The sequence below is a fragment of the Cherax quadricarinatus genome, chromosome 7 (genome assembly GCF_038502225.1).
Source record: "Cherax quadricarinatus isolate ZL_2023a chromosome 7, ASM3850222v1, whole genome shotgun sequence".
Classification (NCBI taxonomy): domain Eukaryota; kingdom Metazoa; phylum Arthropoda; class Malacostraca; order Decapoda; family Parastacidae; genus Cherax; species Cherax quadricarinatus.
The window spans coordinates 59,054,370-59,080,364 of NC_091298.1; the positions used below are offsets into that span (position 1 = coordinate 59,054,370).

General features: G+C 37.6%; 1 protein-coding gene across 3 annotated transcripts in view; it reads right to left on the reverse strand.

Moving 5' to 3' along the window:
• Nucleotides 1-739: 739 nt before the first annotated feature.
• Sse (extra spindle pole bodies like 1, separase) overlaps nucleotides 740-25,995 on the reverse strand; it is a 29,695-nt gene continuing 4,439 nt past the window's right edge. For all 3 annotated transcript variants that reach the window (XM_070082533.1, XM_070082534.1, XM_070082535.1), the window contains exons 2-12: nucleotides 20,257-20,359; nucleotides 17,919-18,045; nucleotides 17,297-17,424; nucleotides 14,536-14,669; nucleotides 12,457-12,606; nucleotides 10,647-10,808; nucleotides 8,897-9,109; nucleotides 8,233-8,328; nucleotides 4,843-5,048; nucleotides 3,709-3,876; nucleotides 740-1,717 (exon numbers count right to left, since the gene is read on the reverse strand). In XM_070082533.1, coding sequence (XP_069938634.1) covers nucleotides 1,477-1,717; nucleotides 3,709-3,876; nucleotides 4,843-5,048; nucleotides 8,233-8,328; nucleotides 8,897-9,109; nucleotides 10,647-10,808; nucleotides 12,457-12,606; nucleotides 14,536-14,669; nucleotides 17,297-17,424; nucleotides 17,919-18,045; nucleotides 20,257-20,359 — 1,728 coding nt within the window. In that variant the 3' untranslated portion in view covers nucleotides 740-1,476. The remainder of the gene's footprint in view (nucleotides 1,718-3,708; nucleotides 3,877-4,842; nucleotides 5,049-8,232; nucleotides 8,329-8,896; nucleotides 9,110-10,646; nucleotides 10,809-12,456; nucleotides 12,607-14,535; nucleotides 14,670-17,296; nucleotides 17,425-17,918; nucleotides 18,046-20,256; nucleotides 20,360-25,995) is intronic.

The window sequence follows — 25,995 nt, forward strand, 5'->3', positions numbered from 1 at the left end:
ACCCTAAATAGACTCCTGATATATACAGCACTTAACACAGTTTTATAAGAATGAGTCACAATGTCATAGTTGGAACACTTCACATACAAGCCATATATTGGAGATGAAACAAGACCACACTGCTGTTAATTGTGGATCATTATAAAGTTTCTGCTTGATAATAGCTGAGGATGGGCTGAAACACTGTCAAATTTCACCCACAATGTGTGGGTTATTTATGAAAAGCTTTATTCTTGACTGTTATGTTATATACCTGCCTATTGCTAAAGTTGAAGTAGTGCACCCATTCTTATTTAAAAGGCTTTAACATTCAGAAACAACACACTGCCTACAATGTTGAAAATTATCCACTTCTGCCATATTAGTTTCCAGTATTCAAACATAGTGAAATGTAATAACTTGTCTGTTTGTCACCAAACACTGACAGAGGTTCTCTGATAAAATGTGATAATGTTCAGTAAAATATGGCAGGAGATGATTGTTGATGTAAAAGAGAATTTAATGTAAACTTCAATTAAAGCTTGATTCAAAATTAGATTTCAGTAATATATAACCAATACAATACCTGCCTGTTACTATATGATTCAGCAGGTATTGTTATTAAGGGGGAGTGGCACAGTAAACATACTGTACATTATATAGGACTCAACAGTAAAGATTTTTCGATAAGCCCCAGATATTCTCTTAACCAGTAATGTGCTGGTAAGTCTAATTTTATTATGGCATGAAAATACACATACAATTTTTTTCTGTTTATTATAATGTATTTTATATTTCAATAAAAATTACAAGTCTAACATTTTATTCAATATCCATTTAAACCCATTCATCATCTTAACATTCATGGAGGAAAACTTTACATTTGCAAAAAAAAAAAAAAAGTGGCTTTGAAATGTTTACAGTAAATTATATTACAAATGCTTAAGTAACAATCTAGAAGTAACAGCAGGTACAAAGAAAAGTTGAGTTCATGTTGTATTGACACCTAACCAGGTTACAGTGTCATTCCAGCAGCCTAGATTTTGTCAGTACAAGATCTTTTGCATATGACTATACAATTCTCCCTTTTGCTTGTCAGCATCTTTATTCTGACTGGTTAATAAAACAAACCTACTGACATATTACTGATGGTAATAAGTCAGTAGATTTGACATCTACATCAGATTTATAAACACACACACACAAAAAAAAAAAAAAAATTAAAAAAATAGACATCCAATCTTGTAGATTTAATTTTCAAATCACTGGGAATTAACATGAGCACTGGGCATACCTATTGCAGTAAGGTTGGCTGATCACTCGGGTAAAGAAACAAAATAAATTATCAACCTGAAAATACATTAGCACAGCACAGAAAATTACATATGTACATGTTACCTGCTGTCAAAGAATAACTAGATGTCACTAACTGAGCATGCTATAAAAATAATATAGAGCCAGGACATCATATGGAAAATAATACACCATACTAGCATGTCATTCACAAGATTTGTTTATGACATGCAGAGGCAGACCATAAACTGTGAGTGCCGCAGCAGTGAGATACCAGCGGCAGAGCGAGCGTGAACGAGCAACCAGAAGAGCTACATCCGAGGGAGGCACAGCCAAAGGAGACCCTGGTTCACTTTCTTCACCTCTTAATGCTCGTACCATTCCACGAGTGAGGAAATCTGTATCCTTGTCTGTTACATCCCACAACATTCCTACCACGCATGGGCTGTCATAAAGAGAATACATACAATCATCCTAAATATATAGCTGCTGACATGGTAATTCATTCAGCCTTTAACACTGGCATACACTGAGGGTCAGCAAACTACAGCCAGCAGGATGGATATAGCCTGCTGCCTAATTACATTTTGCAATATGGACTTTTATTATAAATAAATAAATTTGAAAATGTGGTTATCTTATCTTGTATATGTATCCTTTAACTTTATCAGTGCCTTGGCTCCCAAAGCTTAAAATATTTATATCCTGCCCTGTCTCTGCAAAAACTTTGCTGACCTCTGGCATGCACCATAAATGGCTATAATTTTAATTTATTCTACTTTAAACATTAGCATACACCATTAATAGTTATAATTATAATTCTTTAAAGAGATGTAATATCTGAAGAGATAGCAAAGAATTGTATGTTAATGGAACAGCAACAAGAATTAACAATAACAATGCTGTTTAGTCAAACAGAGGCTAATGTTAATTAATAAGGATTTACATCCAGGGAGGAATAACATCTGGAAGGAGTTGGGAAGAGCCAGAGATATTACAGAATGAAAGGAGGTAAAGAAGTTGCGACAGATGAGATTAAGACTGAGATATTAAAAGCAGATATAGAGTGATTGGTGTACTTGTTCAATATATGCATGAAAGGGAAGGTAATTAAAGATTGGAAGAGAGTATAAGAGAAAAGGAGACAAAAGAGTATAAGATTTATAAGGAAGTAAACCTGTTGAGTATTCAAGTAAAGTATATGGTAAAATTATTATTGAGAGTTAGGAATAAGAGTGCAAGGTAACGAGGAGGATTTAGGAAGGTTAAGGGTTGTGTAGACCAAGTGTTTAAAGTGGTGCATATGCATGAGCACTGCTTTGATACTTCTGCCATATTTATGAATTTACAAAAGACATATGATAGGGATGCAATATGGCACATGTTGCAAATGCATGGAATATGTAATAGGTTACTAAAAGCAGCAAAGAGGTTTTATGCAGCATAAGGTTCAGGCTTGGATATGTACAGGAGAAAGAGGATGATTTGCCAGTCAGAGAAGGCTTAGACAAAGATGTGAATGCTAGGGTATTGAAAAGTGCAGGAATAAAAGATTAATTAATCTGTATAAGATAAAAGGTGTAAAATACCAACAAATTGATAAGGTACATGTGCAACATCTAAATATCTTTATTTGAGATGTTTCACAAACTAGGGGCTTTCTCAATCTAATAGAGAAATGAGGAAGGAGATTCATATAGGGACCTAGCAAGGTGGAATTAGTGGAAAAAAGTAGTAGTACTGTAGTAGTGGTTACATAAGCTCAGGCAGAGCTTGCAATAGATGTAATTTGCAGGCTGAGGAAACTGTGGTCAGGTTGAGACGAAGTATTAGGCTACAAGCCTTATACTAGAAGCCTAATACTTCAGCTCTTCTTCATGTGTGGTGTGAATATTATGCAGAAAAATGAAAAAAGTGTGGTGCTACTACAGGTCTAATTCAAGAGCAGCTATTCATGTGGTGGTGCATTTTAAAAGGATAAAGTAGAATAAGATGACATAGAGCGCATATAAGCCTAGGGTTAAAGGAAGGACAGGGTAGAGGTCTCAAGAAAGTTTGGAGGAAGGGAATAAAGGTCTTCAATGGTTGGGGGCCTGAACATCCAGCAGCCATGGATGAAATAGATATGATTTTGGAGAGCGAGAAAGATCAAATTTATGAATGGATTCAGGGAAACTAGTTAGCTGGATTCAAGCCCTTGAGATGGGAAATATAGTGCCTGCAATTAAAAGGATGGTGTGGATGTTGCAATACCAAGGGTTATTCGAACTGTATGCTTCTGGCAAGACAGCCATATATGAATGATGGTAAATGTGTTATTTATGAATCAATCTACCATGGCAGTAGATACATAGTGTGGTAAAAAAAGAAGTACTGTAATAAACAGGCACTGCTGTATATTGTATTATTACAATGAGTTCTCAAATTTTAACATACCAGTATGCTATTAAGTAGTTAAGAACAACCCCCCATGGGTCTGGAATTCGTCCTCGGGGTGCTAGGCGTACGGAAGCACAACCATAGAGCAGAACCAATGCCCTGCAATCAACTCCTTCAACCAGTTCACCTGGCAGGTACTGACTACCTGAGCCATGACCAGAATACCTGTTAATATATCATACCCAGTAAGCAAAAACATTTGACATATAAGAGAGGCAGGGTTATCAAATCACAGGAGGAATAGGGCTCAAACCCATGGCAGGCAAGTACTAACACTTGCAGACCAGTGTTTTACGACTCACCTGCCATGGCTTTGAACCCTGCTCATTCAGTGATTTATTTCAAACAGTATTATTACAATTTCATAAATCAAGAGGTAGGGTGCTTAGGTGAATTAAATGTGAAAACATAATGAGTCATAAAAAAAAAAAAATCATGAGCAGAATTACAGGAAGGAGGGGAAGAAATACAAGAAATGAGTGAATGGGGGTATGGGTAAAATGGATATAGATACCAGGAAGTTTTGTGAATATGCTTGTCTTCCCTTAAGAATACTTATTTCAATCTTGCTGGATACGAAAGAAAGTGATGGCTCTGTTATAAATTTCTGTTATACTTTTGCAGTACAAGAACAATAACTGAATTTTGGATATAATTTTTCCTCATTTGTTGGGTTTAATGCACTGGTTTACAGAACAGGATTGTAAGGAGAGGTTTGGGATATTTGCTATTTGGAGTGACATCTGAACTGTCGTATCTGTATGCCTCTGGCAAGACAGTGATAGTGTTTCTTTTTTGGGTCATCCTACCATGGTGAGAGATGGCCAGCATGTTAAAAAAAATATCAGTCAAAAATATGTGAGTTTTAAGTTGGTATTAAAAAATACTTTGCTTCAAGTGTTACAACTTTCATAAAATTCCCATACTTATTAAGTCTACAGAAACATTACCCCCATGAATATGAAGGTTTTAATGTATATGCATCATGTATGTATACATGCCTATATACACATGTGAACTGCACAAGTAATCACATTCAGCAACACAAGGCAAAGTATTAATGCTAAAAGATTCCAAAATATCCACATTACCCATATCACAGAACTTGGTTAAAAAAAACTTGGAACTCACACAAATAAATCTTGGTTAGTGATAGCATCTCTGAATTCCTCATGAGTAGGTCTGCGAGAGGTAATACCTGGCCAGCCAGTCTCGTCAAACACAGACTTTAAACGTTCTTGTGTTCTTGGCAAGTTGTTATCTGGATCCAACAGATAAAAGCCCTTACTTGAATCAACGCCTTGAGCTAGGACACTTGAACTTCGGCAAGAGTGATGCTGATACAAAGAATGGAAAAAATGCACTAAAAAAATTAAAAAAAATTAAAAGAAAAAAAAAGAAAAGATAATGTAACATTTCTTAGAGAGTTGTACTGAACTTAAGAATTTGTTTACTTTTTTGATGTACATTATTTTTTTTTAAATTTTGACTCAAAATTAAAAACAACATCTATAAATTGAAGTTTTTTCTTTTAAATAACTGTATTTCACACTAAAATACCTAGGGTACTTAAAAAATAAAGCACATCACTTGACTTCTAGCTGTACTTCCAAATGGGCCCAGACACAGTGGTCCAATGTCGAGCCACCAGGCCTCAACATCCCTATCCATGCATATTACTGATATTCAATACCGACAAGATGATGAATTAGACACATGCAATATTTGGATATCGTTACTTGATGTTTCATTATCCAGTGGCTTTATTATATTATGTCCAGGTATTGCATTAATAAAGCCACATGATAGCAAGACATCTACAATAAAGATACCCAAACGTTGTAAATGTGTCTAATTCATCATCCCTATCCATCTTTTAAAGAAGCACTGCAATTTTTCTCCCTTACCACCATTTCCATCTCAATGTTCTAACAATCATTTTCTCCTGTAACCTTTAACTCCTGCTGCACACAAACACTAAACTTTTAAATTCGTACCACGCTTCTTTGACATCCTCCTTATAACTTTCTATCATGACAGCCATCCTTTCTTCCAACAGTTGCTCAAACCTTTCAATAACCATCCTTTCCCCCTTTCACTTTTTTCTTACTAACAGCATTCTTCATACACTCCATTAAATATTGATCAGAAATGGCAGCCGCTCCTCTCAAAATATGTACTGTACTTCCAAAACTCTTGATCACCAGTATCTAAGGATTAACTGAATATGATTATATTCAACTAGTATTTGGGAATGAGTGTTTCTTTTTCGGGTCACCTTGCCTTGGTGAGAGATGGCCAGTGTGTTAAAAAAAATTTGGGAGTGGACTTGTTGGCAGTTGGGTCCATGAAAGGCTAAGTGAACCACAGAACAGACAAAGGGAAAAATATAAGAGGCATCTGTGGAAAGTAAGAAGTTTACCTATGGGGCTAAAAAAAAAAAAAAAAGAGGGGTTACAGACCAGATTCTTGTGGTATCAATACTTTTATATGGGTGTAATGCAAAGGCTTTAAACATAGCAGCAAGGAGGAGGCTGAAGGCAGTCGATATGTCACATATGAGGCTGATGTGTGTGTGAACATTATGCAGAGTTTGAAGCATAGAAATTATAATTCAAAGGACTGAAGAGGGGTTGTTGTGGTTTGGGCATTTAGAGAGAATGGAGAACAGTAGGATGACAAAGAAAGTGCATAAGGCATGAAAGGAATGGTTTGGAGGAGAGGTTAAAAATGGTTCCAAGTACTAATGGCTTAAGCATCCAGGAAGCTTGTGTGAGCATGTTAGATCAGAGGGGAGACAAGTGGATTTTATAGCTCAAAGTGCCATTGATGGGCGAGCAAGGTAATATTTCTGAAGGGATTCAGAACTCTGATTAGCTGGACATGAATCCTGAAGGTTAGAAATACAGTGCCTGTACTTTTATGGATTTTGGTATGATGCAGGAGGCAACATCCCCAACCCAACATACTTGAGGCAATTAGTTCCACAAGACTGGTTGCCTCCAGTATCACCCCCCATATCCTGTAAAGCCAGTATGGACATAGATGTCATAATCAGCAAAACCAGAGCAGACCCAAGAGTAACACTGCTGCAAGGGTTTACAGCATTCCATGTGAGGGACACAGTAAGATTTACATAACAAACAAAACAATAAACAAAGTTTATTTCTTTGCAAGGTTACATTGAGATTATAAAATTACAATAATGGGGTACAGTGCAAAGAGAGCCACTATCATGCCTAGGCATTATGGGCAGACTTAATTTAATGGCTTACATACTACTTAATACTAAAGAAATTGATCATAGTTTGTTTAAGTTATACATCTTCTTTGCTTATAGCAGACAGTAGTTTTGCTCTAAATACAATAGTTTCAATAATGAATATTGAAATTAAATTATGGGAATATAACATTGTGAGTTGTTGAAAGTAGTTTACAGTATGAGAATGTTAAAATTGGGTGTAAGGCAGTATTGTTTTGGGTAGGTATTTATACTACAAACCAGGAGACAGGGTGTGACATTCAGACTCAACTGCAAGAATGCAAATATGCTTACCTGGGTGGACAATGTCAACACCACGTGCATCAATCACAGCAACTTACATTCACTCATTATGAATTATGGAGTGGCATTTCAATTATATCAGGAGGAAAAAAAAAAAGATTCTAGAAGCAGCCAACAGACATTCACTATATCTGATACTACTGAACAAAATACTGGAATGTACACACTGGCAGGTGCCATTGCTCATTTTGTATATACACCTACCATCAGACTTACGACCTGCTCGGCTTACGACCACTCGACTTACGACCGTGTTTTTTATGCCAAATTTTTGGGAAATAAACAACTATTTGTGTTGTACACAGTGTTTATCCTAAACCTTACAGTATAAAATACAGTACTAACAGCATAAAAAGTAAAGTAAAACATGAAATACCAAAATAAAGCAATAAAATAAAGTCATTACAAAAATGTTTTGTTGATATTCAGTAGTAAAGTTCGACTTACGACCATTTCGACTTATGACCGGTTTCTCGGAACCGAACTCGGTCGTAAGTCGGACGGTAGGTGTACATAGTCCATATAATGAAAAAGTTTCCTATGAGCCTGACCCATGCCTCCTCCACCTTCATGCAAATCAACACTTAAAAATACATATTGTTTGGCCTGCTTCTCTTCCTATGGCTTCACTTATTATTTCACTTATGACCTCTCCCAAGCCTCACCTCATGGTGCTCATTTGCCTTGTAAGGCAGTATATCTGAGTTTTTTTAATTTTCAGTAAGGTACAGTCTTGGATAAAATGTAATGAAGGTCTCCTTGCAAACAACACATCTTCCTCCCAAGGAAACAAGAATTGTAAATTTAAATATATTCTTATTAAATCACACATTTTTTAAATAAAAGATGTTGATATAATACATAAAATTAACTTTAATGAAAATAAATATATCCTAATAATGTACTGTGAAACAAGGGAACCTAAAAACTTTCAAAAAAATACTTGAGAAGTTTACCTGATATAACAGCAATAGCATACGAAGACTTGGCATCCTAGTGACTGGCTGATCTCTTAAGATCCACATCATCTCCCATGGTAGTGAGACAATGCTCTGAAAGAGGGAGCTACTTTAAAATCATATTCAAATTAATTTTCAATGCGGTATGACATTTGCTGTTTAGAGGGACATCTAAACTGTCTTATCTACGTGCCTCTGGCAAAGCAGTGATAAGTGTGAATGATGGTGAAATTTTTTTTTTTGGGGTCATCCTGCCTCAGTAGAAGATGGCCAGTGTGTTAAAAAAAAATATTTGATCAAACTTTTCTATTTCAGCAAAAAGAGCAGCTTCAGCAAATTCTATCCCACTCATCACAGATACTGCACATCATGCATCCATACGCAACAATGAAGCAATTCCCGTGAGAAAAGGCAAAACCACATCCACATTAAATCTAGTGTTTTTAGAAAAGACAAAGAGATCCTTGGTTTAAATACAATAAATCCACTTGGTAAAAGCAATCATGAACTATTAGAGGTGACATAAGCCACCATCATAGTCCTAATAGTTATCAACTGAGTAATATTTAAATAAAGTAAAATAAAATATAAATTAAAGGAACTGAAAGTGAACTCTTCTAGAAATTTTACACTAATTCTCATCGCCTGAAAATAAAATTACCTTGTCCAGAACAAGTATTACTGGATTTCTCTGAGCTCGTTGCAATCGCTCCAACGTTGCTTCCTCTTTCTGGATAGCAGCATAGAGGTGTTTGACACACTGACTTTTCACCGATGCACTAAGTAAGGATGCTACACTTGCACGTACATTAATGGCGATGTCTAGTTCCAATCTGCTCTTTTTTTCCGATGGTAATGGACAGCTAATAATACACTGAAAAAATTTAAAAATAATTTTTTTAATTTTCACTTAAAGACACAATTTTCTTTTAATGTAACATTTTTTACTGAAACTGAAGTGCATTATTCAAAAATCTCCATTACATTTACTGAATAAATCAGTATTATCGACTTCTATGCTACAAATATGACAAGCTCTGAAGTGAAGTCATTGAGATGTACAGTGCTCGTCATGGCATTATGCCGGGCGAGTGCCCCGGCATAATGCTGTGGTGAAAATCAAAGGCCTACCATACAGGGGGGTCTTTTTTCGTCAGTGCATTCTGCTGAGTAGGAGCCATTAGCACGACATCACGGCCTTCCTCCACACTTCATGGTGACTTCTCATTGCTCACATGGCTGCTGTGTTGAGAGGAAATATTGCACTTTTGTCTCTCATCCGTCCTATCTTGTGTGAAGTGTTCCCTTTGGTTTTGGGGTTATACATCTTTGATTATGGGTAAAAGGAAGTCTTTAACACCTGAAACTATAGCTCAGATCATAGAGTTTCACAAAGAAATAGTGGAGAATGTTAATGTGTGTGAGCATTCAGTGATTAACTGGGTGCAGCGTTTCAAGGCTGGTGGCGGTGCCAAGTTACCGTCTGCCAAACCTCGGTCTGGTCCCTCGAAGAAGACATCTGTTCATACCTTAACTTTGTTAAAGAAGTAGTTCATACTTTAACACAGTTAAGGTATGAACAGATGTCTTCTTCGAGGGGCCAGGCCGAGGTTTGGCGGAAGGTAACTCGACGCCACCATCAGCCTTGAAATGCTGCACCAGTTCCTCACTGAACGCTCACACACACCAACATTCTCCACTATTTCTTTCATCTGGTGCCCAGTTTTGTGAAGCCCTATGATCTGAGCTATAGTTTCAGGTGTTGAAGACTTCCTTTTACCCATAATCAAAGATGTATAGCCCCAAAACCAAAGGGAACACTGGACAAAAGATGGGACGGATGAGAGACAAAATCGCAACACTTCCTCTCACCACATGAGCCACATGAGCAATGAGAAGGCACTGTGAAGTGTGGGGGAAGGCCGTGACGTCATGCTAACATCTGCTACCCAGCAGAATGCACTGACGAAAAAAGACCCCCCTATATGGTAGGCCTTTGATTTCCATCATGGCATTATGCCGGGGCACTCACCCGGCATGCCATGACAAGCACTGTATATGGAATGATGCGCTCAGTTCTACTTAATCACTGATTATTAAGTATACAATACAAAATAAGACAAAAGAGGAAATGTTTACAGCACATTCAGTAGAACACAATTTACCTTGCAAGGGACCATCCTTTTATTTTATGTACTTAGAAATGCTAGGTAATATTACAATTAAACTACATTGAAGAACTCTATTAATAAAGACTAGTGAATAAAACTGGCATTAATACATATACGTATATTAATACTGATAGCAGAAAAAATTATAAATTAGAAAACAGGATATGCACAAATATTAGGCTTGAGATGCAAAGTTTGAAAGATGTAATAATAGCAGTACATTTATTATGAAGTTCTAACCTGCAGCAGTTGCTTCTGAGTGTCTGTGAGGGGTACCTTGCAGTCAGCTAGTATACGAGCAGTAGTTTCCTCCAGGAGGCACTGATCACGAGCATCAAGAGAGCCAACTAACAAACAGCACCAGTGTCGCAACCAGGCCACCTCCATACTCCTAACAACACACTGCAATAAATACAGGAAAATAAGAATTCAGCATCAGTCAATATGACCTGTATAAAAGACAAGAATATATTCAGCTATTCACAAAATTCCAAAATACAAATATAGTCACCCTGCCTCGGTGGGAGACGGCCGACTTGTTGAAAAAAAAAAAAAAAAATATATAGCACTGTAGTATAATATGCAGCAAGCAAGTGCGAACATGTTAGATAGAAGTGAATGGAGGCAAATGGTTTTTAGGACGTGACGTGCTGTTGGAGTGTAAGCAAGGTAACATTTATGAAGAGATTCAGGGAAACCAGCAGGCCAGACTTGAGTCTTGGAGATGGAAAGTACAGTGCCTGCACTCTGAAGGAGGGATATTAACCCCTTCAGGGTCCAAGGCCCAAATCTGAAGTGGTGCCCCAGTGTCCAAGAATTTAAAAAAAAAATTTGTTATTTTTTTCACATGAAATGGTAGAGAATCTTTTTTTAAAGGCAATAAATCAAAAAGTACGATATTTGGAGGAAAATTGACGAAATTACGCTCTCGCAAATTTTGATGCGTCAGCGATATTTACGAATCGGCGATTTTGCCGACTTTGACTCCCATTTTAGGCCAATTACATTACTCCAGTCAACCAAATTCTTAGCTATTTCACTAGTATTACTTCTATTCTATCGATTGAGCACAAGAAATCGCCAAGTCAACTGTTTCAACTACAAATTAAAGTGATCGGAAATTGTTAATTTGGCCAATTTAACACAAAGTTCAAAATATTCCAATTTCAAAATAGGGTCCAGAATAAACAATGTAGGTATTCCTGGCACTAAACTAAACATTTCCTCTGTTCATTAGTTACGTTTTGAGGCTTTACAAATAAATTCCATTTTGATTTTTTATTCACATAATGAATTTTTATTCACACCAAAAAGTAGAAGATTTACTGTTATGCAATACTGTAATAATTGTATAAATATCATCACCATATTTGTGAATGCATATTAGACCCACCAGCTGGCGTGTATTAGATGTGTGAGGTCTTTTGTTTACTCTTGAATATCGGCAAAAATTTAACATTTCTGCTACTTTGAGCTCAGTTTCAAGCCATTTCCAGTGCTAAAACCAATCAAAATCATCCCTATTTCTGTAATATGTCTTCCATTCTATCAAATGAGATCAAGAAATCGCAAATACAACTATAAAAAACATACGAAAAAACACTGCAAAGTTGCTGTTTTAATCGAAAAATCATGATTTCAGTTTTTTTCTCTCATTATACACAGTGTGCTGCAGGATTTGTTTTATGTGGTGCACACATACCACATAGATGTATTCTCTCATATCTAGGCCCAAATGTACCACTCACAGTTTATCAGAGTGAGCTGAGCTCATGACGTAGATCTACGGGACGGACCCTGAAAGGGTTAATGTTGCAGTTTTATAACTGAAGTGTAAGTGTGCTTCTGGCGAGACACTGATGGAGTGAAGGATGGTGAAACTTTTGCTTTTTTGGGCCACCCTGTCTTCGTGGGAGATGGCTGATGTGTTAAAAGAAGAAAAAAGTATAATATGCAAATACTATGGAAAATTACTAAAAAATTATTGCAAATACGTAATTGATATTTAATACTGCCCAATACAACCAATATGCCAGTACACACAAAATACCTTAAGTCTATTATTAAGCTCTTCTCTCTTGGTGAAATATTTCTGCTGCTGGTCTCGGTAGTCCTTGTTAATAATTTTGTTCTCCTCCTTTATAAGTTCCACCTCCTGCCGGATTCCCCGCACTCCTTTATCTTTGGGAGCTGCCACTGCCTAGGATGTATATTTACAAACATTAATTTTATGATACCCTTTAATAGCAAATGATGAAAATAAGCATAAATTCATATTTTTTCATAACATTACAACCTATATGAATTTAGTCAACATTAGTGATGGGATACCTTAAAATATTACTGAAGATTTATCATCACTACCACTAAATAAATAAAATGTGTGAGGACAAGTTTCAAGTATTTTCAAACAGCCCATATAATATGTGCATAGAAAAAGTCTTAGATTTACAAAATAATCTTTTTTTTTTTTTTAAACTCAACAGCCATCTTCCACCAAAGTTGGGTGATTCCCCCCAAAAAAAATTCACATTCATTCAGTCAGCCTTTCCAGAAGTGTGCTGACATCACAATCACATATTAGCCTCCGACTGCAACATCTGCACCTCTATTTCAGCTTGAAGGCACTGCCCTTCCCACCTTCAAAACTCCAATCCGGCTAACCTTGGCTCTCCACGTTTCGGGACCCCCATGTGGCTCCAGGTTTTCCCAATCGATCTCCCTGTGGTTGAAATCGCCCATTACCAGTAACTTTGCTCTGCTCGAGTGAGCTCTTCTTGCCACCTCAGCCAGTGTGTCCACCATCACCCTGTTGTTTCTATCAATCCCTTCACAAAAGTTATCCTGCTCACACTCCAACAGCATGTCCATGAAAAAATCATTTGTCTAAGTGCACTTCTATCTAACATATTCAGATAAATCTGCTGGATGCTCAGGCCCCTAAATAAAGAGTGTAAAGACAACAAAAATATAAAGTGTCAAGAGAAATAAAGTGACATGTTTTAGGTCTACTAGGAAACATGTGAAGTTAAATTAGATTTATTTAGAGACTGGGAATACAGAAAAAACTTAACAAGGTTTTTTCTTGGAAACATAAACACATATGCAGTTTAATGTGATCCTTTATTGACAACGTTTTGCCCACACAATGGGCTTTTTCAAGTCACAAACAGATCTACCTGGGGTGGAAGGTACGTGAGTATAAAGGATCACATTAAACTGCATATGTGTTTGTGTTTCCATTGTGTCGGTATTTTATACCATTTATTTTCAAGGTTTTTTCTTTTTAATACGTCAGCCATTTCTCACCGAGCCAGGGTGACAAAATATCAGTATGTAACAGTATATATTATGACAACCTGGTCATCATTAATGATCAAGCAATTCTGCCATTGTTTTAGCCTATTCTATAACAAAACCTAAATAAACTTTCTCTATTCCTTATGTACAGTTTTATTCACTCACAACACTGCATAGTAAATATTTTACTGACTCTAAGGATCCAACATTTTTTTTCTTTATTAACACATCGGCTGTTTCCTGAGGCAGGGCGACCCAAAAAAGAAGAAACACTTTCATCATCATTCACTCCATCATTGTCTTGCTAGAGCCACACCTACACTACAGTTCAAAAACTGCAACATATCTCCACCCCTCCTTCAGAGCACATGCACTGTATTTCCCACTTTTAGGACTCAAGTCCAGCTATTCAGTTTCCCTGAATCCCTTCATGAATGTTACCGTGTTCAAAAAAAATAGTAAAACTGCAATACAAAGCCCACTCGTAAGAATTTTAACAGCAAACTTAACTAAAAAACTGTGGATATCCCAGAAGAATGAAAGCAAGCAAACAACACAGAGCAGTGAGATTTATTGTTGCATTTGTTTTATAGCATAAAAATATAAAGCAAACTATGTCACACAAGCTTCTACACATCATTAACAGCAAGCATGAGTGAAGACTATCAGTATGGGTATCATTACAACACAGCACAAAACTCCTGATACAACTGGCTTAAGATTTGTAATTCAACTGACTTGGTGCATATGCAACAGTTACAGAGTAACAATAAGGCAATCATAATCAATCTTCTAATGATTTGGTCTTGATATAATCTCATATGTATACCTGCACAGTTACAACTGGTTGCAGACCACATGTGCAGCGGGATATGTACAGTCCAGGGGTGGAAGGGTGAGCGCCAATCTTCTGGAAGTTACACTCTCCAACACTCTGTGTTGTTATTTGGACTACTGTCCACTCTGTAATGAAATTTATGAGAAGTAGCATATATTTCCATTATTTAACGTATTTCAAAGAAAGAAGTGATTAACTACAGTACAATAAATGTTGCATAAATAGTGCCTGTATGTGAATACACATGCACACACACTAACACATACACAAAGTTGAATTCTACTGCTAGTATCATGAAATTTTATTAAATTTAGAATGAATAAGGTATCACTCTGGCATTTCCACACTGTTTGTTGGTAGGGAAGCTGGTGGTGGAAAACTAGCTCCTGGTTTCAATGTTTATTTATGTTAGTTCGGCAGAGTTACCCTCTGATGCATTGCATGAACACACCTGGTATCAAAATTTTTCAAAATCAACATTCCTGACCTCAGTTAAGCTGAGGTCAAAAATATTGGTAGATGGAGTATTGGAAGGCACAAAAAATTGTGCATACTAGTATGTTGGACACAAGTCATCATCTGAGTGCTACTCCATTTGACACAGTTAAAAGGTTATATAAATATTGAGATTCTACAGTCTTTCCATTTACTCATAAATAACAAAAAAAGGCACAATACCGTGACTGGAATGATACACAAATAACCTGCACACAGAAGAGAGGAGCTTACGACAACGTTTAGGTCCGACTTGGACCATTTACAAAATCACACTAACGAGAAGTAGAGCAGGACGGGTGAGGAGGAGGAGGAGGAGAAGAAGAAGGAGGAGGAGGAGGAGGAGGAGAAGGAGTAGGAGGAGGAGGAGGAGGAGGAGGAGGAGGAGGAGGAGGAGGCGGAGGAGGAGGCGGAGGCGGAGGCGGAGGCGGAGGAGGAGGAGGAGGCGGAGGCGGAGGCGGAGGCGGAGGCGGAGGCGGAGGCGGAGGCGGAGGCGGAGGCGGAGGAGGAGGCGGAGGAGGAGGCGGAGGAGGAGGCGGAGGAGGAGGCGGAGGAGGAGGCGGAGGAGGCGGAGGAGGAGGCGGAGGAGGAGGCGGAGGAGGAGGCGGAGGCAGAGGAGGAGGCGGAGGAGGAGGCGGAGGAGGTGGCGGAGGAGGAGGCGGAGGAGGAGGCGGAGGAGGAGGCGGAGGAGGAGGCGGAGGAGGAGGCGGAGGAGGCAGAGGAGGAGGCGGAGGAGGAGGCGGAGGAGGAGGCGGAGGAGGAGGCGGAGGAGGAGGAGGAGGAGGAGGCGGAGGAGGCGGAGGAGGAGGCGGAGGAGGAGGCGGAGGAGGAGGAGGAGGCAGAGGAGGAGGAGGAGGAGGAGGCGGAGGAGGAGGCAGAGGAGGAGGAGGAGGAGGCGGAGGAGGAGGCGGAGGAGGAGGCGGAGGAAGAGGCGGAGGAAGAGGCGGAGGAGGCGGAGGAAGAGGCGGAGGAGGAGGAGGAGGCGGAGGAGGAGGCGGAGGAGGCGGAGGAGGAGGCGACGGAGGAGGCGGAGGAGGAGGCGGAGGAGGAGGAGGAGGAGGAGGAGGTGGAGGAGGAGGAGGCAGAGGAGGAGGTGGAGGAGGAGCGATGGAGGAGGCGGAGGAGGAGGCAGAGGAGGCGGAGGAGGAGGCGATGGAGGAGGCGGAGGAGGAGGCGGAGGAGGCGGAGGAGGAGGCGGAGGAGGCGGCGGTGGTGGTAGTAGTGGCGGAGATGGAAGGAAGAAGTAATGGGGAAGTAAGGAGGAGGAGCCAGTCAAATACAAAGAAAGGGGAGCACTGCAGGGGAGCTAGGTGCCCACAGAGGGAGAGCAAGAACACAGAGGTGGGGGAAATAATGAAATAAATAATGAAGGAACAGAAACAAGACAGAAGAAAGAAAGACAACCCAGAAGAGAAAAAAGGAAAGAGGAAAGGGGAAGAGGGAGCAGAAGAAAAAGGAGGAATCAGGTTGTCATGGGTGTTCTGAAGTTTGGAGCATTTTACAATGTAGTGGGAGAGGAAGGCATCTACAGAGACGAAGCCAGGACTAAGATTCATACAAGGAAAGCTGTGTATTAGAGAGGATTCAACAAGACGGTGACTGTTAAAGTTGGAAGTAGGGAAGACAGTTTTAGCAGAAGACCAGTCTATAGGATGGCTGTGATCTCTGACGTGACAGAAAAGAGCATTGTTAGTGTCGGCAAGCTAACACTATTTTTGTGCTCCCTAAGTCTTTCAGAAAGAGACTGGCCAGTTTCTCCAAAGTATTGAAGAGGACAGGAGGAGCAAGAAATAGAGTAGACACCAGGAACATCTGTAAAGGGAGGAGAGGTATGAATGAGATTAGTGGGAAGAGTGTTAGTCTGGCAGAAAGTAAGCTTGATGTCTAAGGGAGGGAGAGAATTGTTGAGATTAGAAAGACCGGAAATGTAGGGAAGGCAGAGGACAGAAGAGTTCCCAGGAGTAGAGTTTGGGAGAGAAAAATTACGCTGAGCACGTGAGAGGGCAGAGTCTATGAAACGGGAAGGGTAGCCAAGACGGGAAAACGAATTATGAAGAGTGGAAATTTCTGCTGGAAGGAACTGAGGATCACAGATGCGGAGGGCATGGAAAAAGAGGGAGATAAGAACACTTTTCTTGACAGGGAAAGCATGATAGGAAAAGTAGTGAATGTAAATGCAACTGTGCATAGGTTTACATCTACTCCTAAACATCATGTTAGGACTATTTAATTAATGCATTCAATTTATAACACTGACCTGAAGGAAGTTTTTGCAGAAGACTCATGGTTTCATCCACGTTAGTGGCAGCAAGTGTAATTTTCTCATCTGTCAGGGAGTCAGGAGACATAACCTCGCCACAATCCTCATCTCCTTTATTACCGTGACTGTAAGTCAAATGTTGTGGTGTAAACTTTTTATCTTATTACCTTGTTCACCTAGGGCATCAATTCAGTCAGATAGAAAATGATATACATTGTTCAACAAAATTTAAAATGTGCATCTGGCATACAAATAAAACAATTAATAACCCAATAAACCCACAAGACGACAAACAGCAATGCAAGATGTAGAGTGTTACAAGAAGAAAAACTGTCCAATCTGTGTTCGTACTGTAATAACGTTATACCTTGGAAAACTTCTTTTCTTTAAAGGGTGAAATCTAAATACATATATAAAAAAAAATCTTAATGTATTTCAGGTCACTATTAAAATTTAAAACATTTTAAAGAAAACATCTGAAGAGGTATTCTCTCTCTTGGTATTACAGTAACATACATGTAATATGGAAATTTATTCCTGATTAACTAAGGCTGCTCATTATCTACTTTTATTTGATGTGTGATGCTGAAAATTTAAGACAGCTAAGAATAGTATTAACTTAGGCTTATGGAGCCGCATAGCCATGCGGTGATGAAGGAGTGTTGAATGAGACAGAGACAAGTGGTGGAAGGCAGCGTCCACTGCCCCTTCTTCTAATTCTTTTTTCGCTGCCATAATGTTGACATCTGCAATAGATAACACCATGTGATGCCATGCATATCATACAACAAACTTCATATGCACTTAATTAAGGATAAGGGAGTAAAATATAAGTTAGATTTCTTGAACTGGCAGAGGGTAAATTAAATGAGTATACCTTCTGCATTATAATTAAATATTAATAATAATAATAATAATAATAATAATAATAATAATAATAATAATAATAATAATAATAATAATTTATTAGGACATAATACATAGTTGTACAAGGTATTATAGGAGTTGGGTGTACATGTCAAAAGCCCCTTGTATGCAGAGCTTACGGGCAGGCTTAAAATTAACTTAAGACTATCTAAGCTATAATAGATTTAATTGTAACAGTTACTGTAGACAATTTACAATATCAAGTACAACTGAGTTATTTTAAACAATGAATTTGAACATGCTGATACTGTCCCATATGATGCTATTGGATACATGCAAAGCAAAATTAAAAAAAATATGAAATTTATAAGTGTGTTGCCATATTCAATTAATTATTATTATTATACTTTTTCTTGTAAAAAGCACTAAACCAGTGTGGGGTATTCAGCAAAGCATGGTGAAGAGGTGGCTGTCATTTAAGATAAAGCTGTATAAATGCTGAATGAACTCAAGGCCAAAAGAGACCAGAGCTGGTGTAGTAAATAAATTTGCTTAAAAATTCTGACTAAATCTGTATTAATGATTGAGACTTGAGACAGGAGGGCTGACAAAATAAGTACAGTATGTCAGTGAGTTGAAGTAAAATGAGGTAAGCACACTCTCTGATGAATTGCATAATCTATCAAGTGATGCTGGACTGTCTACATAACCAGATCTCCATGAACCTTATAAATTGTATATCTTAAATGTTTCTCACAATTGTATCACATAAATGTTAAACCTAAAACCGAATCTAACTTTATTATTTTTTAAATACACTACCTAACAGAATACTTCATAAGACTGAATGTACAACAATGCATGCAACCATATGACCTGTCTTTGTAATACTCACTTGTGCTTTATAGTAATCTGTTTACATTAATGTTTTATCACTGATTTCATCATTGCTTAGTTAATCTTAAGTTAATTTTAAGCCAGCCCGTAATGCTATGCATAGTATAAGTGGCTTTGGCATGCTGCTCTTATCTGTATTTTTTTGTACCTCTGTATGTGCACTCAAATTGTTAATAAATAAATAAATAAATAAATGGATAAGCAAGATATGGCCAACATGCAGTCACCAGATTACCATTTCTCATAACTGATAGCAATGAAAGATATCTAGAAGCCCAATTGTAGTTTGATTAAAAAAGGTTTGTTGGCCACTAACTTAAACCAATTATATACTGTACACTGCCAACATTCTTGCAAGTGCTAAGTCAGTAACAGAAAGTGCAGAAAAAGAACAACTGACTGTGGAAGATAATAAGGTAGTGAACAGTGGATCAGATAGGACAAGTCCAAATAAGAGCTTCAAAATGAATCTCAGACCTTAAAAAAGAAAAGTTATGATGGAAAACTGAAAACTTTAAAGATGCCCAATGGAAATAAGTCACCTTATCTGACTTTTTTAATTATACTAGGTAATTTATACTGTGTATGATAATTGTATGTACTTATGTGTACCTGTGCCTAAATAAACTTACTTACATTGCCATAAGAATACAAGTGAATAAAGAAATCTTTTAGTATATATTACAACAGGGATAATAAGCAGCTACAGATGTAGCTTTAAAAAAAAAAAAGAAGCTGGGAAATTTAAAATTTTCAGTACATTTACTGAAAATTAAAAAAAAATTATATTACAGCCTCTCCTCACTTAACGACAGAGTAACATTCCTAAGACCACGTCGTTAAACGAATTTGTCGCTAAGTGAGGAGCATACTATAATGGTACTGGGTTTGTGTCAACCATCTTTGATATTGTTTTAATGTCACCTTTGCACCATTTACAACATTTCTGATACATTTTTAAATGTTTATATGTACAGTAGTGTACTGTACATTGAAATAAACAGAATAGAGGAAATCAGCTCTAATATACGTACATTATTTAGGTACGTATGTATAAATACTTGTGAGAGAGTCCGTTGGAAGTCTGAGGCATCAGTAAACGAGTACGCTTGCTAAGTGAGGAGAGACTGTATTAATATATTAATGAAGATGGGACCCATGTGCATAGTAGCTCTGCTGATGTAGCTACATACCTGTAGTGAGTGCACTTGGTAATGTGGCTGCCACCTCTGCTAGCGAAGACGCTCCCATCTTCGCTAAAATGGTGTTAGTCAATGCCTCTACTGATGTGGCCATCTATAATTTAAAATAAAAAAGAAATTAACTTATTAAATTAAATGAGGCGCTACAGTAGAATATGTACATAATGGTACAGTCATTATGTGCAACATATATTTTATTTAAATTATTGTTCATAAGATTATTTATTAATTATTAATCATGAATTAACAAAGAATAGCTGAAATCACTGTATTATAGGTTTACCTGCTAATGTATTTTAATTAGCAAAATTATATAATTCAGAAAATCAACAAATAATGGAAAGTAAAAAATACAATAATGTAAATATAACATTAGAAGGTCATTGTTTACTACAGCATATAAATAACTGCCATTGTTTATTTAGAAGATAATAGGCAAAATAAGAATATAATTTATTAATGTAAATTTTTTTATGAGATGGTTTTTTTCAATGGAAACAGCAAGATTTTTGACAAAAATGAAAGAAGCTTGATTTTGATAAGTAAATTCAATAATATAACCCAACTTAACCTAACCTAGACAGCTGAAAAAGTGTTGCTTAGGTTAGGCTGAGTATCATTACCTGGCGTATACCTTGAGAGGGGTTTCAGGGGTCAACGCCCCAGTGGCCCGGTCTGTGACCAGGCCTATATAAACAAAAATTTTTTTTCCACAGCTCTTAGTACCCTCAACTCTTATACACTGGTTTTACTGGTTCCTGGTACCACTTACTACCTCCTCTTCTATCCAATTCCACTGCCTAAAATGCTCTGCATAACCATGGGCTTTCTGCATGCACGACCATATATCACCCATTTCTGTACATTGCATCATGTGAAAATAAATTTTTCACTTTGACTTTGCATGTTCTACCACTCTGTAAAAAACATTCCTCCAATCTATCTTTTTTTCAGCATTGATCACTTTCCAATGTAAACCCCGGTCTCTTGTTCTCCACGTTTGTGTTGCAAAGTACATTCATTATCTTTTCTTTTGTATCCTAACATGGCCCTTATATGTCAACATAACAACAACAACCTTGGGCCATTTATGTTAATATTACAAACAGAAATAAAAAATTACTGCCAGAATGAAGATATAAATTTTCAAGAGGGTGGACAGCTTTCTTCTACAGGTAGCACATTATTCGTGATATCTGCATGCCATCAAGATCATTGTGTGTGTCTATATATATACATACATATATATATACAGTAGACCCCCGCATAACAATATTATTTCAATCCAGAAGTCTGTTTGGGTGCCGTTATAGACCGAATTTGTTCCCATAAGAAATATTGTGAATTAGATTAGTCCATTTCAGACCCCTAAAAATACACCTACAAAAGCACTTACAAAAATAAACTTACATAATTGGTCGAGTTGGGAGCTGATCGTTATCCGGGGGTCCACTGTATATACAGTGGACCCCCGGTTAATGATATTTTTTCACTCCAGAAGTATGTTCAGGTGCCAGTACTGACCGAATTTGTTCCCATAAGGAATATTGTGAAGTAGATTAGTCCATTTCAGACCCCCAAACATACACGTACAAACGCACTTACATAAATACACTTACATAATTGGTTGCATTCGGAGGTGATCGTTAAGCGGGGGTCCACTGTATATATATATATATACATATATATATATATATATATATATATATATATATATATATATATATATATATATAAATATATATATATACATACATATACATACATACATATACATATATATACATACATATACATATATATATATATACATATATAGATACATATATATATATATATATATATATATATATATATATATATATATATATACAGTGGACCCCCGGTTAACGATAGTTTTTTCACTTCAGAAGTATGTTCAGGTGCCAGTACTGACCGAATTTGTTCCCATAAGAAATATTGTGAAGTAGATTAGTCCATTTCAGACCCCCAAACATACACGTACAAACGCACTTACATAAATACACTTACATAATTGGTCGCATTCGGAGGTAATCGTTATGCGGGGGTCCACTGTATACATACAGTGGAACCTCAAAAATCGAACGTATCACATATCGAACGTTTCAAAAATAGGACCATTTTCTCGGACAAACTGTGTCCCTATTATCAAACGCGCCCCTATTTTCGGACCGCCGGGTACAGGACCTGTCTGCCACCCACTCTGTCCGCGTCCCCGCGCAGCCGCTGTGAGCAGTCTAGCTTTGTTTATGTTTGAGTGAACACTAACCTGCGCTCTCATTCACGCATTTTACGATTATTTCATTGTGTTTAGTGCTTGTGGGACTGTGAAATAATCTGCCTTGGGCCCAAAGAAACTTGCTAGTGGTACCCCTGAGGTAAAGAAAGTGAGAAACACCATAGATGTGAAGAAGGAAATTATACAGAAGTATGAGAGTGGTGTGAGACTTGTTGAGCTTGCCAGGATGTATGGAAAAAACAAGTTGACCATCGGTTCTATCCTGTCAAAGAAAGAGCAAATCAAGGAAGCTGATGTTGCGAATAGGGAGTGGATGAGGTGCCTTCTTCAAAGATTAAGGAGATTTGTGCCAAGTGGAATAATGTCCAAATGTTTGTGCAGAAGTACCACCCTGAGCAAGCTGAAACAAGCCATCTTTGCAACAAGTTCAGTGACAGAACCATGTCCCATTTTAGGGAAATGTTAAAGAGGCACCAGAAACAGAGGACTGTGGACAGTTATTTTGTGAGACAGGGGTCCAGTGACTCTCAAGCTGGTTCTAGTGGCATTAAAAGACAGAGAAGGGAAGTAAACCCAGAGAGGGCTTTACCTGAAGTCCTCATGGAGGGGGATTCTCCTTCCAAACACTAACCCCAACTCCCTCTCTCCTCCTCCCTATCTTCCAGATGCTATCACCAATCTTCAACAAAGGTAAGTAAAAATTTTATTTTATATATATTACTATACATAATTAAAAACTATAGTATTTGTTGTATGTAAAACTGTAATTAATCTCTATAAAATGTATTTTTTGTGTGAATATTTTTGGGTTTCTGGAACGGATTAATTGTATCTCCATTATTTCTTATGGGATATATTGCTTCAAATTTCAGACTTTTCGAATTTAGAACTTGCTCCTGGAACGGATTAAGTTCGATTTTTGAGGTTCCACTGTATATATATACACACAGTGGACCCCCGCCTTACGATATTAATTCATTCCTGAGAGCTCATCGTAAGCCGAAATTATCGTTAGGCGAATTAATTTTCCCAATAAGAAATAATGGAAATCAAATTAATCCGTTCCTGACACCCCAAAGTATGAAAAAAAAAAATTTTACCACATGAAATATTAATTTTAATGCACACAAATTGAAGAAGACATGCACAATTACTGCTCTACTAAGAACAGAATACATGACACTTACCTTGATTGAAGATCTGGTGATGATTGATGGGATGGGAGGAGGGGAGTGTGTGGAAGTTATTGTTTAGAAGGGGAATCCCCTTCCGTTAGGACTTGAGGTAGCAAGTCCTTTTCCGGGGTTACTTCCCTTCTTCTTTTAATGCCACTAGGACCAGCTTGAGAGTCACTGGACCTCTGTCGCACAACAAATCTGTCCATAGAGCTCTGTAGCTCCCATTCCTTTAAGACTTTTCTAAAATGGGCCATAACATTGTCAGTGTACAAGTTGCCAACACAGCTTGCAGTAGCTGTGTCAGGGTGATTTTCATCCGTAAATGTTTGCAGTTCAACACACTTTGCACACATTTCCTTAATCTCTTTTTTTCAATTCCATACTAATTCTTGCCCTATTTACCACAGGGATGGCACAAGAAGCTTTCTTGGGGTCCATGGTGACTTATTTTTCAGTTATAAGCACTAAAAACACTGGGATAATGTGAAATGTACCAAATGTATGCATAGACGCGACCGCACTGGCTGGATTGTAAACAATGGCACTGAGGCCACATGTGGGACACGTCCCGGACGTATCACGTAAGGCGAGTTTTTTATCATGAGGCAAGGCAAAAATTTTGCGTTCAAATGCTTCGTATGGCGGATTTAACGTAACACGATGCGTTTGTAAGGCGGAGGTCCACTGTATGTATGTATGTATGTATGTATGTATGTATGTATGTATATATGTACGTATGTATGTATGTATATATGTGTATATATATATATATATATATATATATATATATATATATATATATATATATATATATATATATATTAATTTATTATATATATATATATATATATATATACACTTAGGTCACACTACACATACATGTACACATTTATTTATACACACTCATCTGAGTTTTCTTTGATTTTATCTTAATAGTTCTTGGTCTTATTAATTTTCCTTTTATATCCATGGGGAAGTGGAATAAGAATCTTTCCTCCGTAAGCCATGCGTGTTGTAAAAGTCAACTAAAATGCCGGGAACAATGGGCTAGTAACCCCTTTTCCTGTAAAGATTACTAAAAAGAATAAGAAGAAGAAAATTGTCAAAGTGGGAAGTCTGAATGTGCGTGGATGTTGTGCAGATGATAAGAAAGAGATGATTGTGGATGTTATGAATGAGAAGAAGCTGGATGTCCTGGCTTTAAGTGAAACAAAGCTGAAGGGGGTGGGAGAGTTTCAGTGGAGAGGAATAAATGGGATTAGGTCAGGGGTTTCAAATAGAGTTAGAGCTAAAGAAGGAGTAGCAATAATGTTGAAGGATAAGCTATGGCAGGAAAAGAGGGACTATAAATGTATTAATTCAAGGATTATGTGGAGTAAAATAAAGATTGGATGTGAAAAGTGGGTTATAATAAGCGTGTATGCACCTGGAGAAGAGAGAAGTGTAGAGGAGAGAGAGAGATTTTGGGAAATGTTGAGTGAATGCGTGGGGAGTTTTGAATCAAGTGTGAGAGTAATGGTGGTTGGGGATTTTAATGCTAAAGTGGGTAAAAATGTTATGGAGGGAGTAGTAGGTAAATTTGGGGTGCCAGGGGTAAATGTAAATGGGGAGCCTTTAATTGAGCTATGTGTAGAAAGAAATTTGGTAATAAGTAATACATATTTTATGAAAAAGAGGATAAATAAATATACAAGGTATGATGTAGCACGTAATGAAAGTAGTTTATTAGATTATGTATTGGTGGATAAAAGGTTGATGGGTAGGCTCCAGGATGTACATGTTTATAGAGGGGCAACTGATATATCGGATCATTATTTAGTTGTAGCTACAGTTAGAGTAAGAGGTAGATGGGAAAAGAGGAAGGTGGCAACAACAAGTAAGAGGGAAGTGAAAGTGTATAAACTAAGGGAGGAGGAAGTTCGGGTGAGATATAAGCGACTATTGGCAGAAAGGTGGGCTAGTGCAAAGATGAGTAGTGGGGGGGTTGAAGAGGGTTGGAATAGTTTTAAAAATGCAGTATTAGAATGTGGGGCAGAAGTTTGTGGTTATAGGAGGGTGGGGGCAGGAGGAAAGAGGAGTGATTGGTGGAATGATGAAGTAAAGGGTGTGATAAAAGAGAAAAAGGTAGCTTATGAGAGGTTTTTACAAAGCAGAAGTGTTATAAGAAGAGCAGAGTATATGGAGAGTAAAAGAAAGGTAAAGAGAGTGGTGAGAGAGTGCAAAAGGAGAGCAGATGATAGAGTGGGAGAGGCACTGTCAAGAAATTTTAATGAAAATAAGAAAAAATTTTGG